At 44.7% G+C, this 21,385-nt stretch overlaps 1 protein-coding gene across 5 annotated transcripts in view; it reads right to left on the reverse strand.

Moving 5' to 3' along the window:
• Positions 1-1,690: 1,690 nt before the first annotated feature.
• Positions 1,691-21,385, reverse strand: part of LOC109966938 (dedicator of cytokinesis protein 3-like) — an 88,749-nt gene continuing 69,054 nt past the window's right edge. For 2 of the 5 annotated variants that reach the window (XM_020612195.1, XM_020612197.1), the window contains exons 6-9: positions 7,590-7,738; positions 5,991-6,075; positions 3,101-3,142; positions 1,699-2,393 (exon numbers count right to left, since the gene is read on the reverse strand). In XM_020612195.1, the coding sequence (XP_020467851.1) occupies positions 2,211-2,393; positions 3,101-3,142; positions 5,991-6,075; positions 7,590-7,738 (459 nt within the window). In that variant the 3' untranslated portion in view covers positions 1,699-2,210. Of the gene's footprint in view, positions 2,394-3,100; positions 3,143-5,990; positions 6,076-7,589; positions 7,739-21,385 lie in introns of all 5 variants that reach the window. The other 3 variants (XR_002275852.1, XM_020612198.1, XM_020612196.1) reach the window with 3 other exon arrangements.

Below are 21,385 nucleotides of genomic sequence, written 5' to 3' on the forward strand. Positions count from 1 at the left end.
TGAACCGACAGCCTGTTGAAACGCTGTTAAATCACCTTAAAGTTGGGAATTTGGTATTACAGTAGTTTCTAAAACAGAAATGTGAAATAAAGGAAAACTATTCTAACAGAACTTATTTGTTGGCCACTCCAACACAACACTGACACATCAGCACCTGTTCAGTTGTGTTAACTTCCTGATTCCCACCTCCAGCAGATACAACCTGCTCCTCCGTGCACAGTGTGTCTGTGTCCCCCTGATGAACCTCGGCCCACTGACCCCTCTCTGTTAGCTCTGCCTGCTGTTTGCTGCTGACGGACCCAGTGCACATTGTTTTTACACTGTCATTTGATGCATTATTATAAAAGTATTGCTTATAGCTCTGTTAAAATGCACAAAGACCAAAAACATGAGGTTTCCTGAGTTTTCAGTCTGTCTGTTGTGACTGAGAGGTGAAATCTGATGAAGGTTTCAGGTTCCTCTCAAAGTCCTGATGGAGACACACTGAGGGTTTTGGGGAAGGAGGCCAGAGAAAAGAGATGATCACCTGCTGACATCCACAAAACTCTGCCTCAGTCTCAGCGTCTCACTCTAGAGGGATGGCGGTGCTTAGTGGTCACACGGTGCCAAGACGCAGAGGAAACATGCACTCACACAAACAGAGATTTGGTTTTAGAGGCAGGGCAGCTCAGGGTCGTCTTAGTGGGGGAGCGAACGCTCAGTGGCTGGAGGAGTGTTGGCAAAGTGTCAGCCAGTTTCCTCCCCGTCACCTGAGCGTCTCAGAGGAGCACGCCGTCATTAGACTGCTGAGTCAGAGCAGACAGTGAAAACAGGCCGCCAAGGTCAACTCTGTGTGGTGATGAGAGGATACAAGTGTTTTACAACAAAATGAGCAAAACAAATGAACAAAATAAATGCTGTATTGTGCATAATGCTCTCACGGAGCCTACACTGCACGGTTCTGCTGCGTACACACACACATGCCACCACGGTTGGCCTACAGCAACCTCATTAATGGCATTAGCAAGTCCCGAACTGTTAGCAGTGTAATCGCTCTGCTAATGCATAATTGATGGGCATTCATAATGGTGGGGGTCATGCATTATTCACAGCAGCTCTATGGGGCTGTGTGCCACTATTTACTCCACATTATGAAGCTAATATGTCAGTTATGGGGGGGTTATGGGCCACGAGAGAGAGCTGTAGAGAGCAGAGAAAAAGGACAAACCTTCCACAGGCTCTGATATTTCTGGGTGATGCTTTATTTTGCATGTAAATCCAGTGTATTAATCTCCTGATTAGTTCCCTGGAAACAGTCACACAGTTTGGTACTAATTACAGGGAAAACACAGAGTGTCAGAAAACGGCGCGCGTAGTGCGGCCGAAAAGTGTTATTGTGAACTCTATTAAATGGCCAGACGAGGAAGTGTTTAACAAAAACCGTCTCTTTATTAAGAGAACTGAAACTACCAACAAAATCATACAAGACACGGTTGACACAAAAACTCACGGTCAGTATCGGTCCTAGGTCAGAGCCAGCAAACACGTACATCCAGGGGAATCCAAAGTGCGTAGTCCGAGGGGAAAGTCCGATAAGCCGATACACATGAGCAGTCCGGAGGGACAAACCGCTGGTGTAACCGGTGTATGTGCCCTCAGAAATGAGTCTGATCATATCAGGGAATGTTGTCAGGGTTAACACATGTGTTCAGCTGAGAGCTGGAAGAAGTGATAGGAATGACGTCGTACAGTGTGACAGAGTTGTGGTTGTGTTGTGCAGCTCACCCGAATCCAGCTGAGACTCTGGTAGTCGTACAGAGATTCATACTGGAAGGCCAGCTCCCTGCACAGAGGAATACCGTACTCCCAGCACTGGAGGGGACACACACACACGACTGTTTTCATTCCTTGTGGACTGACTTAGATTCACCCTAAGGTTAACCAAGACCACTACTTGCCACAGCCCTAACCTTAAATCATGTTGTCACTCTAAAATCCAGTGGTTCACATGATGGTAATCCACCTGAGGTCGCCATCAGGGACGCTGAGTCACCACAGTGTGGTAATCCCAGACACCGACACTTCCTTAACCGACGACCACAGCTTCTCCTTTGTCTGCTGTGACACAGAATTTATCTGTGCGGTGCCACCCCACCCCACACAGATGGTGGCGCTGTCCCTGCAAAGCACTGCTCTGGCCATCGGGAGCAACTTGAAGTTCAATGTCTTGCTCAAGGACACTTGACATGTGGACTGGGGAGAATGGGAATCGAGCCACCGACCTTCTGGTTAGGGGACGACCACTCTACCTTCTGAGCCACAGTTGCCCCAAGTTTTAAGCTTGAATTAAAACCAGGAAGTGATGGCACTGGGACTCTGCTGGCCTCGCCGTGTCGCTGCCAGGTACCATCACCCTGGAGACAAAAAGGAGCATCAGGGCAAAACTGATGAGAAAAGACCAAATATTCTTAGAGACATCAGTGTAGTAATAGAAGTCACACACAGTTTGGAGGAAACCTACGATCAAATTCATGGTGTGTAACAAGTATTTTCTCTCTGAACACTGGTTCTCAGTTTGACGTGAGAGAGATGATTTCATTTGTCTTGATCATGGTCTGATTTACTGACAGTAATTCTAAGTATTATAGTTTGTTGACAGGGAACATAACTGATTAAAGGTTGAACACAGAGCACCATAGAAAGGCTGTTCATCCATGAAAATCATCTGTGACAGCAGATCTTGTGTTTCTGTTCCCAAAACAGAAGGACTGCATCACATTTAGTCTCTTTGACAGTTTTGTGTTGCCACAGACTTCAGTGTTAAACCTGGAAATGTTACACATCCCTTTAGATTCTTTCCCTGAATATTTCCGTCTGTCTGTGAAACTTAAAAGTGAAATGTACTGATTACATAAATCATGTATGTGAAACCTTTTAAAGGTTCTGTTTGTGCTGAGTGGCCTGATTTTGGGCGACACCGTCCTGAAACACAGTAACGCACGTCCATGTCCTTCTGATGTTGAGAGATGGAACAGTAAAGAAGTATAACTGATAAAATCAGCTGAGCAGCACAGTAACAATGTGTGGAGTACACACATTTACTGCAGTATGTGCCTGTTACCTGTGTGGTGCTCTGTTGTACGCTGTGTCTGCTGGACAGATGCTGTGAAGACACAAAGAAACATCATCATGTCAGGTGATAATAATCATCTCCTCTCATCTGTCCTTGTTTCCTAACCTCACATTGCCCTTTGCATTCTTTGTGTCATGTTCTAGTTTCCCTTCCTCTCCATTTCCTCTCCTCCTCCTCTAGCCTCCTCATTTTCATCCTCCTTTGGTTTTACTCCATTCCTCATTTCTTCTCCTCTCCTCTTCTTGACTTTTCATTTCCTTCCCTTCCCCTATTTCCTCTCCCTTCTTTGTCTCCTCCCCTCTTCTTGCCTCCTCTCCAGCTCTATCATTTCTCTGCTCTATTGTATTCGATTCTGTTCTCGTCATGCTCTTCCTCAGACAATGGAAACGCTTAAACGCCTCAGAGGCTCATTACTCGTCTCTAAACCTCTGGAGGGTCTGTGTGAGAAGAGAAAACCTGTTTGATGAACTGAAGTAAGGCCAAAAAAACCAGCTGCAAACATTTGTCCTCGTCATCCTAAAGGCACCAGTGAGAAAGGTTTTACTGCTTCAACATCAGCACATTGTGGAGATTATGTGAGATTCCTTGTTTCCATTTTAATGGCCATTGTATATTCTGTAATTAATATCTTTACTGCAGCTTCACTGTTTTATTATCCACACTGACATTTTCATATTTCAGTTGCACTTTAGTCACATCTAGGTGCAACTCAGGTAAATCCCAGTAAATAATGCAGAGATGCAGCAGATGATTATTTCCATTCCTGAATAACCAGCTGATTATTTCCTTGATAAAACTTCAGAAAACAGTGAAAAATGCCAACTAAAACCAGCCCAAGCTGAAATACGTCTTGGACCTGTTTTATTTGACTAGGAATCCAAAACCCAAAAGGTTTTGACACTTTTGCTTGGAAAGAGAGACTGATTGTAAACGTAGTTGATCGATTAGTCGACTGATTACTGCAGCTCCAAAACACTTTGGTTCATATTTAGTGTATAGAAGGAAAGTTTCTTGTTGCTCACTTTATATTCTACTTGTGTTTTTCGTCTGATGCTGAATCTCATCCTGCTGCTGTGATCAATGGACTTTTATTTCACCTCGTGCTTTCTCTTCCATCGTGACCTTTTCCTGGTCAAACTGCACGACTGGGACCGACGCACAGGAAAACCATCATTTCCATAAGAGGAAATGAGAAATGAGAAACAGGGATGAAGGTGAATTATAATTTCATGTCTGTCTCTTGTTTGTGTGTCTGTGTTTCTTTTTTCTTTTGATTGTGCACATCTGTTCAGAAAACATTCTGGGTGTGACGCTCACACCTGGTGTCACTGGAAAAGGCCGCTCTACTCTACAGATGTTCGTAATGTTTATCTCCCGTTCTGCACCCCCCACCCTCGATCTACCAACTTCACCACTTTATCTCTGCCTCTCTCATCCCGTCTCCAGATCAGTCTCCAGGCAACAGAACAAAGGGGGAATCGCCACAACTACAGTGTTTTACTGGTAGAGCTCAGCTATTTAAAGCAGGACTGATGTAAGACAGAACATCAAGTATCACCAAGAGACCATGAACAATTAACAATATTACTCATGCTGCAGCAAATCACTCCTACTTTAAGTAGCTCTGGGTTCTGTCCCTTCAGTTTCTCTTAAACCCAAAAATCTGATGCAACCAGAGCCACAGATGATCCATCTATAATATGACCACAGAGAACAAATTATACAGCACAAATATTTTATGACAGTTAAAAATCAGGGGCTGATGCAAGGTGAGGTAGAATCAGACATCAGTTATTACCTTTACCAGTAGTTGGTGACAAAGTTTCCATGTTAAAGTCCAAGATACAGTATGTCACATGCAGCAACTTACAGATGAAAGAAAATCCCTCCTGTTTGTCCTTTTTTTAACATTCATATGCAATTAGTGTTCCTGATATTGCAGCATAACAGCTCAAATATCAGCCACAGCCAGCTTACTAAATGGCCCAGCTAAAGACAGATCTAAAAACTCTCCTGGTCTCCTCTCCTCTGTTTCCTCCTGTTTTGGCTGTTTAATCCAGTGATTCCTCCTACATGAAGGTGATAATGTTCGGCTTGTCTTCACACTATTTCACAGAGGTGTTGGTTCACCTGTGTATCACTGCGGAGGCTGAAGGTTGTGTTGCTATTGAACTGTACTGTGTTAGACAGAGAGGAGTTATCTAGCTGTTAGTCGAGCCTCATTACACAGTTGAATCAACATTTCTCTGAAACAGTGTGAAGACAAACTGAACATTATCACCTTCATGAACAAAGGAAGGAGATCAGACTGAGTCTTAGCTGGGTGTTCCTAATAAACTGGCACCTGAGTGTATATTGCTGTAAACAGGGTCATTAACGGGTCCTAAGTCGAACAGTAGCAGGACTGTAGCTTGTTCAGATCCTCAGATCAGCTGATGCTGGATGTGTGTGTGTGTTGATTTGCTCAAAGTCACCAGTACAGGACTGGGACGGTACTGGAAACCTCCCTGCTGAGAAACTGAATGTGAACATATTAAAACAAAAAGCTAGAAGCTCAGCTAGCTATCATTTCATCCATGAAGATTTGCCTGTGATGGTGGTGGCAGTGTGCTGCAGAGGTGAGTGAGGAGCATTTAAAATGCCCAAAAGTAAAGAACAAACTGAAGGTGTCAAAGTTCCCGTTTGTAGGAAAAGGTGCTGCTGACGTTAACCTGACCAAATCAGACTGGAAGCTGTTGTCACACAGGATGTGAGGGGAGTAACGGCAGAAAGGAGGAGAGGACAAGACACCAAGAGACGGCTGTATGTTGGCCTTTGCTAATAAAAAGCTGCTTCGTCCTGGACTGAATGAAGGCGTGAGGTTGTGAATGCTACCTACCATTTTATAAAGATCTGAGACACTGATCTGGTCTTCATCCACCATCTCAAACTCTTTTCTTGGCACCAAGTCCAGACCCAGGTGCCTGAGAGAGGGAGAGACAAAGAAATATCAGTGTGTTTTACATAACGCTCACACAAACCTAGGTACATACACCTACACACCAACACACACATGCATGTGGTGTATTATGGGTATTTCAGATGCAGCCTCCAGGTTGTTCCTGAGGATGAGTGTTCAGTCTCAGCAACATCTTTCACATACAGGTCAGTGACCCTGGTCTTAACAACAGTAAACCGGTTCTTAAACTGTGAATGAGAAACAAGGCGTCTGTGTTATATATTGGAACTGCAGTGAGTTTGGTCTGACTGGGCCTCCTCAGTCAGAGGGAGCACCACCCTCCGGCTGATGTAGTTTAAAGGTTTGTCCATTAGAGTTTAGTTGTGTTGCTCTGCTCAACAAACAGCACAGGACACCTCTGATGCACAAAGCTCAGACACACTGGTGCGACAGTGTATTTCATATAACTGGGCTGCACATACATTAAAGTGATGCTTCTTTAAAAACTAGAGGCAAAACCACACACCAGCATCGTCATCATCTATTAACCTGATTACCTTTTTATCATTCAATGAACTGACTGTTTGGTCAGTAAATTGACAAACAGTGGAAAGTGCACATCACACAGTGACGCATGTGAACGGCTGAGTTTGTCCAAACAACACATTGCACTGAGTCATATTAAAGCAGCAAATCCCCATGAGAAGCTGAAATAACAAATGTTTGGCTGAATTTCTGCTTGAAAAAGACTCAGACTATTAATACATCATGAATTAACCACAGATTCAGTGTCTGCTGATTAACCATTAATCAACTAAGCCTGATACGTCTCCAGAAAGAAGAGACTTTCTTATAAATTTCAAACATTAAACAAAACATCAAGGCATCTGATGCAACATGAAAAACTAATTCACCGTCTGATATGTTGTGTATATTCCCTGATCCTGGCCTCAGACCTGGAGGATGCAGAGGAGCTTGTTTACCCATCAGCCTGGAAACTAACGCTGCTGCTCGGTTTGTCTGACACATCACTTCTGTCGCCATCTGAGGACTGAGTTAGCAGCGACCTGCTACTCAGCATCAGCAGCTCTTGGCTTGTTTTTGAGGCACACTGCAGCTTAAAATGTGTGCTAGCTGGTTCTCACTCAGTTCACTCAATGCAATTTCCCAGATTGGGATTAATAAAGTATTTCTATCTATCTAGCTCTTGTCTCTGGGTTTGGAGGTTAGCTCATTTTTCTGGCCACCCACCGACTCACTTTAATCAGCCCATGACAGCTGCAGCTCATGTACAGACCACATCACAGGACCAATACTACTTGTACTGTAGTATCACTGTTTACTGGGTCCTTCTAACAACTGAAAAACATCCCAAGTACACCCAGTACTGTTACCATCACCCTCCTCTTCGGCCACTATCCTACTAAATAGACTCTGTGATTTTGGGATATTTACTGCCACGGTCAGTCCTAACTCTGCTCCTATTCACGTTTCCTGAGCCACGTGTTCCTGATGTGTGTATGAGAGTGTGTGTCTCACTCATTGCCCCAGTCCAGTCGGACGGTGATGTGTCTCTTCACGTCTCGGCTCTGGTCCTGTGTCAGGTGACCAGACAGCAGCTGCCGTCTGAGGTCGATCAGCTCCATCATCACGTGGCGAACCTTGTAGAACAGGTCCACCTTGTGTTTCTGATGCACACACACACAGAGGGATGGTTAGACCCATATTGTTCAGCTGATAAAGGAGCTGAGTAAACTGTCACTCCCACCGGGCCGTTCCTGTGGTGTCTTATTAAAGGCACTGGCTGAGAACAAGGTCATTGTTTTAGCTGCTTATTCCTGTGGAGCCTCACAGAGACCACTGGAGCCTGATCACATCATATCATCAAACACATGCACAGTGTCCAGGCCACCTGCCATGCAAGTATTCAGGACAAGGAACACATAAGGAGAACGTCCCCCAAAAAGGCAGGAATCACACCCTGGACCTTCTGGTGATGAACAGCTGATGTCCTCGGCAGAGGGAACGGCGAGGTGTGGGACCAACATCAGCTGTAATAATGGCCAACGTCTGCCAAGTGCTGCTGTTTCTGTTCAACACAATAAGGTTTAATCTTCATCTCTGGGAGCTTGTGACTTTTTTCTGACATTTTATTACATAATGACAAGCTGACAAAAATAACTGATACTTTTACGTTCATGTAATCATGACGACTGCTGAACTGCAGATGCTAAGTGTGTCTGAAGACGAGGAAAGAGCTGTGAAAAACTTGGTGATACATCGACTATGTATCACATTTAAAGGTCTGTGTCTCTGATATACAGGAGAACCATTACATAAGTGTGGCAGCGGTGGAGGTGGAGCTGTTTTTGGGAACCTCAGGTATAACACAACAATATCAGAGTCAGGTGAAAACAGCTCTGATATCGAGCGTTGACTTGCCCTGCAGGCTTCTCGATTGTTCTCCCAGTGCATGCTGGGACAGCCTTAAACCCTGACTGGGAATAAGTGAGTGCTGAGATTAGACGGAAGCTGGATTGTTCCACGAGCACAACCAGGACTCCCTGATCTTTAAACATGCTTGTGAGGGTGTGGATGGGATCGGAGCCTGGTCTTATTTCCCCAGGTATATGTCAGTCTGATGTCTTTTAATAAAGGTAGCTAATTTTCATGTAGGTGCAGTCGAAGTGTGACCTACTTCTCCAGCGTCACTTACCAACTCCTGCAGCTACACACTGAACTCACACTAAGCACACTGCCAGGACAGAGTGAGCGACATTTCAGGGCTAAAACAAATAAAGGATACATCTGTCATCTCCTTGTGGTGAGTAGCTGAGTTTATAAAAGGTCATTTAAAACACGAAATGATCCGCTGAGCTCTGGTCCCTGTTGTAACAGGCCTGTGTCCACAGGGAAGCCCTTTTCTCAGCACTGCCGGCCGTTTCCCAGTCGTTCCTGTTGGGAACCCTGTGGCACCAAATGATTAGCACGATTTTATCGGCGAGTGCTCCAGGTTAAAAATAGTACAACTTTTAGCCAAAGAGTGCCATATTTCAAATGGATTTTCACTCGTTGCTTAGCAACAAGAGTCACGTGCAGCAGTTCCCCTCAGCATCTGATCAGTGTTTGTTTTTAAGGAGACGTCCAGTGGACGCAGAAGCCAGTGCTCTCTGAGGACCTGTGTTAAAATTCAGCATGTAGCATTAATGATGCAACAACATCTGCCAGAGAGCAAGATTTTACACATCATCTTAATGACAGAGAAAAGTACACTTCTTTTCATCAGTGATGCAAACATCAACTTTCTTTTCTTGCTAATTAATACCTACATCAGACAAAGGTGAAAAACATGAGAAGTGCCAGCGAGAGGTTTTCAGAAACTGAGCGGTGAAAAGGATAAACCCAAAGAGTTCCTCTGACACGGACATAACAGAAAAGAACCATGTGAAGGTTGGTGATTAAATGAACAAACAACTGCTACAAACATTCATGACGAGTCGAATCAAGTAGTTACTTGTCCACTCAAAGCACTACACGTGATATTTGAGCTAAACTTCGCAAGAGCTACTGTCAATTAATGAAAAAGTGAGTGAATATGAAGTAAAAAAACAACAAACAGTAATTTGTCAGTGTCCACACAGAACGTCTGGAAACTAGACTACAAGTCATGATGCTGTAAAGCGGTGGGACCGTAGTGTGTCCGACACCAACGAACACTTGCCTGTGCTCGGTCTGCACATTGACTGAAATAAGTAAAGAAACCATCAGTTCATCACATGCACAGCTTAGGAATTGTGGGGTGGGGATTAGATGTTTCTTCTTTTGTTTTAGGCAAATCAAACACTTCACACCACCTGTGAAGTGTTTGATCAACACCACCTGCCAATTTCCAAAATACAAGACAACTTACTAAAGAAAATATCACATCTGTGGAGTTTAACTATGAAAAAGATTTCTGCACCACATTCAGGAGCTGGAGACCATCCTGAGACCATCCTGCATTCACTGAGCTCGCTGTAGATATATAGCCATTTACAGCATCGGGGTGGTCCTCAATCACAGCAGCAGCACAGGAGTCAGCAGCACAGCCCCAGACACTGAACAGACACAGACTCAGAGACACACACACATGCGATACACACAGCTCGTATTTACAGGAGCAGGAGCGGGGTCCACAAACGCCTTTCCACCAGAGAGCTGCCCGGCACTGGCTGTTCGCTGTCGGTCACTGCAGGGGAACTGTAAAATATGTGTCTGGCTCAGCTCCCCATCAACATGAGGAGAAAGCCTGTGAGTCATTCTTCTTTAGTGCTACAGAAAAACGTCTGACTACAGGCCTGGAGCAGTAAAACCTGCACAAACGAATACAAGTAAAAGCTGTTAATTTCAGCGTCAGGCTCCAGTGCAGTAATGTAAGTTAGAACAAGCTGGCTGTGACCCATAGCAGCAACTTTACCAAACCTTTATGAAACTTCTTTAGTCCCACCATTACCAAGCTGGTGCAACAAGTGAACTATGACACATCCACTGGGAGGAAGTCCATACTCAGCTGATCCACCTTGAAGGTCGTTCATCAGAAAGGTAAAGCAGATCATTTAACTGCAGAATGTGTAGCCATAACGTGTGAGGCACCAACAGGCTCACGGCTCAGCCACTCAGGGCACACAGTCACGGCTACTCAAGGCCGAATCAGGAATCAGGCCACATGAATACAAGACCCCCCCTCTGTCTGAGACCAATTTATCTTAGCTTGTTGCTATTTTATTCCTAAACAAAGCTGTATTTAATAGAATGGTGTCTAACTAACTGACACACAGGAACCTGGTGCTGTGTTCACTGGAATGGATGAAAACTCAAAGCTGACCTGCTCTGACCAACAGGGACAGTGTCACCAGATTAACTTGGCCATGCAGCCACGAGTGGAAACATCCCAGTGAGTTTTAACAGCAAAACACAGTCGCTGCCTTCCACAGCATTTAACACTGTGTAATACAAAATGACTGCTGCCATGAAACGTAGACCAGATCTGGGTGTAGCTCCATTAAAGGTCTGCAGCTGAATGTGTTGCTGAGCCTCCACCACTGTGAATGTGGACTGATGATGGTGGTGAGATGGAAGCTCAAAGATCAAAATACAAAGTGGCGGCATGTTTAAGGACTCGTGATAATTTTACTGATGAACACTGGAAGGGTTGTTCAGTCCAGCGCTGCCACAGAGCCAAACTGTGAGACACAGCAGTGACTAGCTCACACAGCTCCCTCCAGTTGAAATACTGTTTTCATTACCCAAACACAATGAGCAACACCGGCAAAGAACGGTCAAGTCTGAGGCGACCGTGAGCAGTGGATTTAAACCGAGGACTGCAGATTTGGGACATCTGGCCATCGCCGTCAGTGGGAGGATGTGCTGCGACTTGTGACCCTCTTCTGAGTCAGTAAACAAGAGTTGGAACAGGTGCACAACAGGAGGGAGCCGAACCTCCTCTCCACCTCTGGCTGGCCCCAGAATACACCCACGCACAGCACAGGTAGAGATCTATGGTGCTTCCCCATCTGTCCTTAGGAGAAAACAGTCTCACATGTATGACTGAGCACTAATGTTTTTTTAGCTGCAAAGTGAAAATCTCTTTTGTGTCGACCGTTTCCCTCCCTCCTACCTCCCTCCCTCCCTCCCTCCCTCCCTCTCACTGGCTGCAATGAGTAATCACACCTTCACATCCTGCGGGAACAAATAAACAAACACAGGCAAACACCGTTTAGCACATCTTTACCACTTGAGCACCATAAAAGCAGCCGAGCATATCTCAGATAATGATGCTGTTTGTTGAATCCATCCTGGTTCATTGGACCTGATATTCAGAACATCTGGATATCAGTTAGGAAAAACAAAACACAATGAGATGCATACAATAAAGTTCACAAAGCCACACAAAAGCACGGTGTAACACTGAGCAGCAAGAGAAGGGACACAGCGGCTCATGTCGAGCAGCTTCCTGCAGGGCTGCAGGGCGCACCGCTGTCGGCTCAGTCGTACTATAAAGACCTTAATCACTCTGACAGGCCACAAACCAGAAAGGACCTGCCACAGCATCTCCCTCCCATTAACAAACACCCCCACAGTTTCCTCCAGAACATAAACCTACTTCAGTGGTTTATCAAGCTGCGGGTCAGGGACCAGAGGTAACGATCACAGCTCCACATTAATACAGAGCAAGATTTTATTTTGCCTGACAGCTCCAATATCTAATGGGACATTTGCAACACCTGCCTGACAAATAAGAAAACAAAAGGCGAGTTCTGAAGTTCCATTTGGTTTCACTGGGGATACGAAGCATCTGGTTCAAATACTGGAACAGAAAATTAAATTCATAATATTTCAAAGAAAAAAAGCCAAAAAAATCCTAAAATGCAAATCATTTTTCCTCTGACTGATAGCACGTTATGTTGAGCTACGTATCAGTGTAACATCACGAACACTTGTCAACCCGTGGTCTAGTGCTACGTACAGTGTCCACAGGTCATCAGTGGGGAGCCTGAACAATCCAGTCAGGTCTGGGCTGTACAATCAAAACAGGGAGCTGGAAGATAAAATCCTGACCATGCTAGGTGGCTAATGCTACCAAAACAAACAGGTTAGCTAACACATCCAGAAGGAAGAAGGCCACATCTGGATCCAGTCTGAGTCCTCTGGCTGCTTTTAACCCTCTCCATGTCAAACAGCCAAACCCATGTTAACCCTGGTTGTTGCTCTTTCTTTGTCCCACTCTCTCTGTGCTAAAGACGCCACCTCTTCACTCTGACAGCTGCTGGTTCAGACTTTTAGCCTCCCAGAGCTCCTCCATGGCTGTTTGACATGACTACTGGCTGGAAAAACCCTTCTTCTAACCTTGGCTAGGCGGCAGGCGGGGCTGATTTACAGACCGTACTTTGACAACACAGGGTGGAGAAGCTGGAATAACAACAGGAGGCAGCAGAGGGTCATGGAGGGGGGGTGTAGCTGAGAGATGACCAGACAAAACTTGGGAAATGAGCCTTGACTGCAGCTCTGTGTGGTGGAAACAAGTTCTACCACAATAAAATAGAACCAGCAGAGGTCACTAACCAAGCACCGATCATTACCTTTAAGCTGACCTGAAGTTGTCAGTTTCAAATATTTACACAACAGTCTATGTATAATGGATGAGTGTATACTGCAGATACAGCAGAGCAGATGTGGTCACACATTTGTTCATAATGCTGGATAGTGGCTCACTGACAAGTTGGACTGAAATTTTCATCAGGTGATCTGTCCTGGGTAACTGGGAGAGTTACCAATTTGAGGCCTGCTAACAGGACGTGAAGTTCTGGCAGTCTGGCACCTCCTGAATCAGAGGGGACACTCACAACACCTCCGATCCATTAGCAAGCGCCCTGCTTCATTTTCACGCCCGTCAAATCGGCTGCTGTGCTACGGAAAACACAACACTGAGACAAATCATCAGGGACCCTGAAAAAGAGCCTGTGAATATCGTTTTTTTTTTCTCCACTCAGCTGCAACACACTGCCACTGCTTCTGAAAAAGATGTTTATATAAGAAGTATCTTTCAGTCTGGATCATTTACCTTGAACTGCAGATCACTGGCAGAAGAAGTGAAATAAACAAATGATAAACATAAAGACTTTGACCAGACAAAACTGGTCCCACTGATGTCAAACATTTCTAATCTTCATCTTTTTCAGTCATGAGTTACTGAAAAAGTACCAATATGTTCTTTAGATGTAGGTTGGCAGGTTGCACCACAGATTCTCGAGGTCAATCCACTCAGTATTCAGATTTCTTTGCTGTGAATTCTGTGGTGAATCTACAGATTGTGATGTGTGCAGGGTAACGTCTCCTCAGAGTCTTTCAGGTAAACTTTGAAAACAGTTTCTGTCTGAGTTACTGAAGAGCAGTGTTCCTGTTAAAAAGCAGAGCTTTTGTGTAAACCTGTGGGTTCACACATGCAAAAGTACATAAAGAAATTTTGATTCATGCATCTTAAGTGCTGTTCATTACTGCATTGCACTTTTTCTAATGTTGGACCTTCCACTGACTGAAACGAGTCTTTTATATTAGTGCATCTCTGCTGTCACCTTGGAGACATCAGCAGTCAAGATAACGAACTGTAGGTGGGCATAAATATCTAGCGTCTGACTCTGGCACAGCTGCTGTGAACTGACGTACACTGCAGGGCAACATTATAAATAAATAAATGTCCTTCAGTGGGATTTAAAAACCACTGAGCTTCTGTACTGTCACCAACTAGCAACTTTTTCTGGCAGGAGTCTGGCACCATGCACAGTGTGTGTCCTGCACTTGTTAGTCTGCAGCAGACTCTGTCTTAAATCTGCTCCTGACCTTGTGTGAACTCTGCCTGACATGCACATACACAGAGCAATGTCAGAAGCAGGAGGTGATAGCTGGATGCCAGCCTGCCTGCTCCCACGCTGTGGTTAGTTCAGGAGGTGGACAGAGGAAGGACAGTTTCCTGGCTGACTGTAAGATCCATTTCCACCACCTGGTACAAGTGGGTCAGACTTGGCACAGATTAAACATTTGTTATGAAAGTGAAAAGTGGAATGAGGCATTTCCAGAGTTGTCTGGATCCACCGACCATGTGAAAATCAATCAGACAGGAATCTAACTAGAATGACTGTCGCATGGTGCCAATCACTCAAAGTCAGTGAAATGGGGCAGGTGTGAGGAAACAGTGACCTTTGACCTCATGCATGGTGCCAACCACTCAAAGTCAGTGGAATGGGGCAGATGTGAGGAAACAGTGACCTTTGACCTCAGACCACCAAAATCTAATCAGTTCATTCTGGAGTCCAAGTGGATGTTTGTACCAAATGTGAAGAAACTGTTGCAACAACATTGGTATTGGCGATAGAACACTGAAGGGTAACACACACTGGGGGCGGCACATCGTGGTGCATCACATGGTGCCTGTGTGACCTGACCTGTGAAATTGTGGGTTAATGGAAGAGCAGCGGTGCCAACTTGATGCTCTGTTCTGTGTTGGTGTCTGGAGCCTGATGTGTGTCTGCCCCATCTGGTTAATTTGCTTTGTACAATGCTCTGTTTTTGCTATTTGCATTGTTGCATCATTTTTATATAAACTCTGATGCTGTTTGTTTTACTTATTTTGTTTGCTTTAAATGTTTACATCACCCTGCCCCAGATGAAAATTAGCCTCTTAGCTAAATTCATTCACCGTCCGTTCAGTCACACATAATTCACCTTCAACAGTACAACAGATAGGAACAAAATAAAACAAAGACAGAAACAAAACATCAGATAGGTACAAACCAGAGTGGATTACCAGGGTCATTTACTGAAACACAGCTGGCTTCTCCTTTGGAAGCAGAAAAACCCATTCTGTAATCCACTGAACTGTCTCCACTGAATTATGGAGCTAATTCCTCAGGCTCGTGTCGATGCCACTACCCTGAAACCACTGGACGCTGTCGACTACAGAGCCTCCGATTCATTACCCACGACAGTTACTGTGCTCACCGCTGTGAGTGACACAGTAAGGGCACGTGTGCATCACTGACTCCTGGAGGCGTCAGAACACCTGGATCTTCACCTAGAAAGCCCTGCTATCCACACTACTGAGATGTTTAACATCCTTAGTCGAGCTCATAATCATGATGCCAGATCACAGGAGCCACCGAGGCGAACTGGGGAGGACTGGTATCAGCTACACACCTCACTACTGGAATGAACTGGAACACACACTGAGGATTTAAAACTTTGCCAGCCAATATTGGTAACAATACTTACAACTGTTTTAATTAATGCTGCCATACGTGTGTGTGACGCTTTGGGTTGACTGTGCAAAATGTAACTTATCTGTGTATTTAAACTGGTCAGAGGACTCAGTGTGACTCCTCGTTTAAATAAATAGGGACTGAAGTGGGTTTTTCAGCAGAACAGAGGAGAAAGCTCTATTAATGTTAAGAAAACAAACTATGTATGACTCTGTACAGCAGGAACACACATTGGAAGGACACCCTCCACATGCAGCTGAACAGACGAGCTTCCCTCACAGTTCAAAGGTGACGATGCCCAGGAGGCAAAGTGCACGTCCCCATACTTATGTAAATTAAAACAAACCAGCCTGACACACTGTACCAGCTTCCTTATGTAGCTGGACACATGGATGGTGAACATCTCCCCTGATGTGATCAGAACAGGAAAAACGAGGGTGAAACACCAGGCGAGCTCTAAAGCCTCCGTGGTGAATTTACTTAGATAAAATACAGAACATGGCTTATGAAGGACTGATAATGTCAAAGCTGTGGTCACTCATGAAGGACTGGACACTTGTAACAGGGAAGGCCACATGGCATCTGAAGTGTTACATAACGTAGGAGTGAAACTAGTGCTGGTGGATGTCATGGAGGATCGTGACTGTCGGCAGCTTACACAGCTAAAATAACTGAGGCAAAACAAAACAGGCATCAGTAGATACGCAGCTTTTTATCGGCTTTACAATGATGCACTAAAAAAATCAGCTACTTAATGGCAACAATGGCCTTGTCTCCGTGGCAACGGCGGGTGAGTCACCATAGCAAATATATGGCAGTGCACTTATTAAAGCCTATAGACCCTGGACAGACACAAATACACATGATGACATACAGTTTCAACCCACAAGTATGGACAAAAACACACCGACCAATGTAGGAGATGACTGCAGCTACTTACAGGTATGACAGGAGGATAAATCCACTTGTTTCTCTCTTCGCCTTTCTGTTCCTCTGATTCTAGTGCTGTGAGCTGCTAAACAACAATCCGAACCAGCAGAGGAGAAGAAAATCATAGCCTGTCAGACGACTTGAGATCCACTCACAATGCACTGGAGCAGCACTACATCTCCCTCTCTCTGATTCTACCTCTCCCCCTCATCCTCTGACCTGCTCCCAGGATCCATCTTTCTCATTTGTCTTCATCTCTTCTCACCTCTCTCTCCCACCCACGGGCCACTCTGCAGCACTCAGCTCCTCTCCACTTTGGCGGTGTTGGAGAGCGAGCAGAAAGCTGGAAAAGATGCAGCGAGGTGTGGACTCTGGAGTGACAGACAAGGCGCCTGGTGATAAAGACGTCTGACAGCAGAGTTTATATCTGAGGCTGCTGCCCACAGAGAGCCTGGACATGAAATGTGTGATGTTTCTGTGTAGGTGAGCGACAGATGAACAGACAGAGGCAGGTGAGCGACAGCGGGGTGGTTGGAGAGAGAGCCAGCACTACGTCACCTCCTACATTCCCTCTGGAATAACACCTTGTGCATCACACACATCTGGTCACAATCTGATCACTTGTTGAGAAACAGGACAGAGGAAGACTGATGTTTGGTGGCCGAGTTTACAAGTACGGTCTGAAAGTGGTGAAAAAAAACGGTGGATTGTAACCGAAGTTTTCTAAATACAAAAACTTTTAAAAGGAAAAGAAAAGGCAGGCAACAAAATCCACAAGTTAGACAAATCAGCTGCCATGTTCCAAAGCAAGCACAGAGTTTCCTCTTAAGAGTTTCCCTGGCTAGTGTTTGCTGAGAGAAACTATAAAATGAAGTGAAAAGAGTTTCAGTAAACTATTCAAGCAAAGACAGTGGAAACAGACATTTTATGGAGCTCAAGCACCATTTTTAAAGCTATGTGTGGTTACAGTTTGGCTAATTGGCACCATTAGAAGTAGCTGAATAATTTACTATCAGCTCCCATTTGCAGCAAACCCACGGACGTACAGACAGCTCACTGGACTAGTTCCACACTGAAGAAAACCTAAAAATATGAGGATTCTCAGCCAAGCTCTGGAACAGCATGAGGCATCTTTCTTTATGATTTCTAAGCAGATTTATACATGTTCATTTGTAAAGGACATTGGAGTTACTGTTAGAAAAGGTAAGGCACACATAGACTAAAACATCTGTAAGTCTGAGTTATAACAAGAAGCAGGAGTGTGAATTTGAGCCAGAGAAGATGTTATCACGCCATTTAATGGTCGTTATCTGAAGGTCAGAGTAACTGCAGCCTCCACAGCTTCAGCCAAACAACCGTGAACAACACACTGAATGGTAATTATCGGTTTTTCATCAGGATCATGCATGTATGTTAGTGTGGCCCTACTCTGCCTCAAACTACAGAGACACAGACAGGTGTGGTGTTTCAACACAGAGCCATCAGTCACGCTGTACCACAAACAGTAACACGGGCCTGTGGGAAGACACACTGCAAATACAGGAACACAGACTGAACCTGTGCCCATGACAAGGGGCTGGATTTAGAGTTTTCATCACAGCGCTTCACTTCATCTAAGATGTGCCTTTGACAGAAACAATCAAACCTGTGAAACAGTCAATACTCTGCAGATGCAACAACATGGCCTTTGCCCAAAATACCCATGTGGAAAAGACACTGCTCTGGGAATTCATGGGAATCATAAGAAATACAGAAAGTGTGTTATGGTTGCTATGCTGATTTAGACCCATTAATAATTTGATTAGACACTGAAGGGACCTATAAAACACAACTGCAGAAGTCCACATCCTTTTAATTTTAAAGCACATCTCCTTCTCATTCTAGCCTTTGTGTTGTCCCTGCTCCCACACTGTCCACTGAGTGCCAGAGGTTTGTCTTTGCAAACATTTGAAGTAATTACTGTATGTTGTAAGTGTGGGAGTCACTTTCTTAAATGATTTGACAGCTTTATGGAACATTTCTAATCATTAGGTTTGGACACATTATCATACCTGAGGATTTTCAAAACAAACAATTATCACATTTTAACTATGATGGAACTGATTAAATAAAAGAAAGAAGGAAAGAAAAGTCTGTACAAGAGGCTGTAGGAGAGATTCATTCAGAAAACCTGAATGACCGACTGTCTCCCACAGTAGAAATTCAGTTTAAATGCTGCCGACTTGTTTTGTGCAGGACTTTTGAAGACCTTGGGTTAAGGTTAGGTAAAGATCATGGTTTGGGCTGAAATGTCACTAAAGTCAACACATCATGTCCCTTTCTTCAATTCACTGCTGACCTTTTCAGTATTAAACCAGGACCAAGATCTTTCAATAATCTGCCTCTTCGTGTGGACGGCAAAGTAAGAATTTCATTGTACAGGGAAACACGTTTCCTAACTGTGCATATGACAAACAAACACTTTGAACTTGAACTCTAGACAGAAGCTTTAAGACTCACAGGTCTCAGTGATGCATTTACATGCACTTAAGTAACCAGGTTACGGCTGAAATCAGATAACATGTTTACATGCACGGCAGTAATCAGGTTACTCAAAAACCCCAGTGTACACGAGCTCCTAGCTAATCTGATTCCCCATAAACAAAGACGGCCCTGGTCAATCAAGCTTGCATTTTGGTCTCTTTAGTGATGTTTCACCTGTAAATCACAACATTAGCTGCCCCGTTTGTCGTGAAAGGCGAAACACATTCATCCAACAAGCAGCTGCTGTTGGATAATCATCCTCCATCTGCGTTCATCCGTCTTCACAATGCTCCATCGCTGTTCCGGCAGTTGCCACCACTCCCTCTCTTCTCTGCTTCCTGTTCACACATCTATCTCACCCACACTCATGTGGGTACAGCTATCTCTGGGAGGACACTGGCCACTTGTCCTAACCTAAACCTGATTCTATCCCAAACCTTAAAACCAGGTCAGAACCCTTGAGGAACCCTTTAAAGGTGTGAGGACAGGACAACATGTCCTCACAGTGATGGTATAAAATTTAAACCAGTACATTCATTTCCTGGAGACTCACCCTGACACTAACCTCATGCCCCCTTACACTAAGTAGTCAGCCTAAACCTGAATGATTTACATTGTGAGGACGTGTTTACTGGACGTCGAGTCCCCACAGCGTCACCGTGTAAACAGATTTATGTCCCCACAGCCTGAGTAATATCAGCCCACACACAGACTACACGTGCAGTCTCATCTACTTAGACACCGAGTAAGAAACAACAGAAGGAGAAAATTAGAGACTGAGAGAAACAAAGCATCATGGGAGGAGGAAGGAAGAAGCAGAGAGAGAGAGAACAGAGAAAGAGGGACAGAGACAAAGACAGAAATGATAGGAATAACTGTCTCTCCTTTCCTCACACACTCTCCCCCTCTCTCGCTCACCATCTTTCTCTTTCTTTCTCCCATGTCATTCTGTATTTAAGACACTGTTGGTGGTTTGCTCATCCTTTCAGCCCTCTTCCTGTGTCTCTCTCTCCGCTCACACTCTCACATCCAGCAAAGTGCAAACTCCCTGTGGCAGCGTGCAAAGGTCATGCACACAATACACTGAGCGACAAAGGAGAGCACACACAGCAGCAGCAGCAGCACAGCAAAGGACACATCGGTACTGTAGCTGTGTGAGCCTCTCTGTGTGCACCCGTGTGTGTGTGTGTGTGTGTGTGTGTGTGTGTGTGTTACTGGACCTTTCGACTACAGGCTTTGGTGCCACCAAATATCGATTTACTAAAACTCAGCCTGTCACTGCGTCTTTGTGGGCTCATCACTGCAACACATACCAGTGATGATCATGTGTGAGCATCGCTACATGTGTTAAACCTGTATGACATTTTGTGTGTGTGTGTGTGTGTGAGACAGCGAGACAAACAGGAGAGGTGTATTTACACATGCCCGGACTGTGTGTTCGTCTCTGCATGCTACTCGTAACCATGTATGGATTTGTGTGAGTGTTTCATCTTTTTCCACCTAAATCTACACAGGAAAAGCACGACACTGCTGGAGAATGTGCTCAGAAACCTTCTGCTTCCCTTTAATAAACCAGCTCGGTACTAAAAACGTGCTTCCATAAGCTACTGTGCTGCCTATGACGACAAACACAGAAGGCGGTGGAGAAGAAGTTACTGTAATTCTGATAAAAAATGCTATATACATTTGCCACAGTCCCACTGTGAAACACGATGGTTAGGACCCGAAGTGTGTGCGGGTAACCGAGGTGTCATGTGACTGGTGAGAGGCTCTTGGGAGGAGTCACCTCAGAGAGCTGTTTGATGAATCTGGGGCTGGTGGGACAGACTTGACCCTTTTCCCCCTTGAGCAGGTGTGTTTTGAGTTATACATTTCTGTCAACTAATAAAAATGAACTGGCAAAACGTCGTTGCAGAACATCAGTTTCATCCTTTTATAACTATTCTGTCATCATGCTTCATCCCTCTCACATCTTCTACTCCTCTTGCTCAGTTATTAATTTGTACATATATTTACCCATAAGCACAATGTGATGCACATGTCCATCCCTCTGTCTTCATCCACACACACAACACATCTTGTTGGATGTAC

Source organism: Monopterus albus, unplaced genomic scaffold, assembly GCF_001952655.1.
Source record: "Monopterus albus unplaced genomic scaffold, M_albus_1.0 scaffold121.1, whole genome shotgun sequence".
NCBI lineage: Eukaryota > Metazoa > Chordata > Actinopteri > Synbranchiformes > Synbranchidae > Monopterus > Monopterus albus.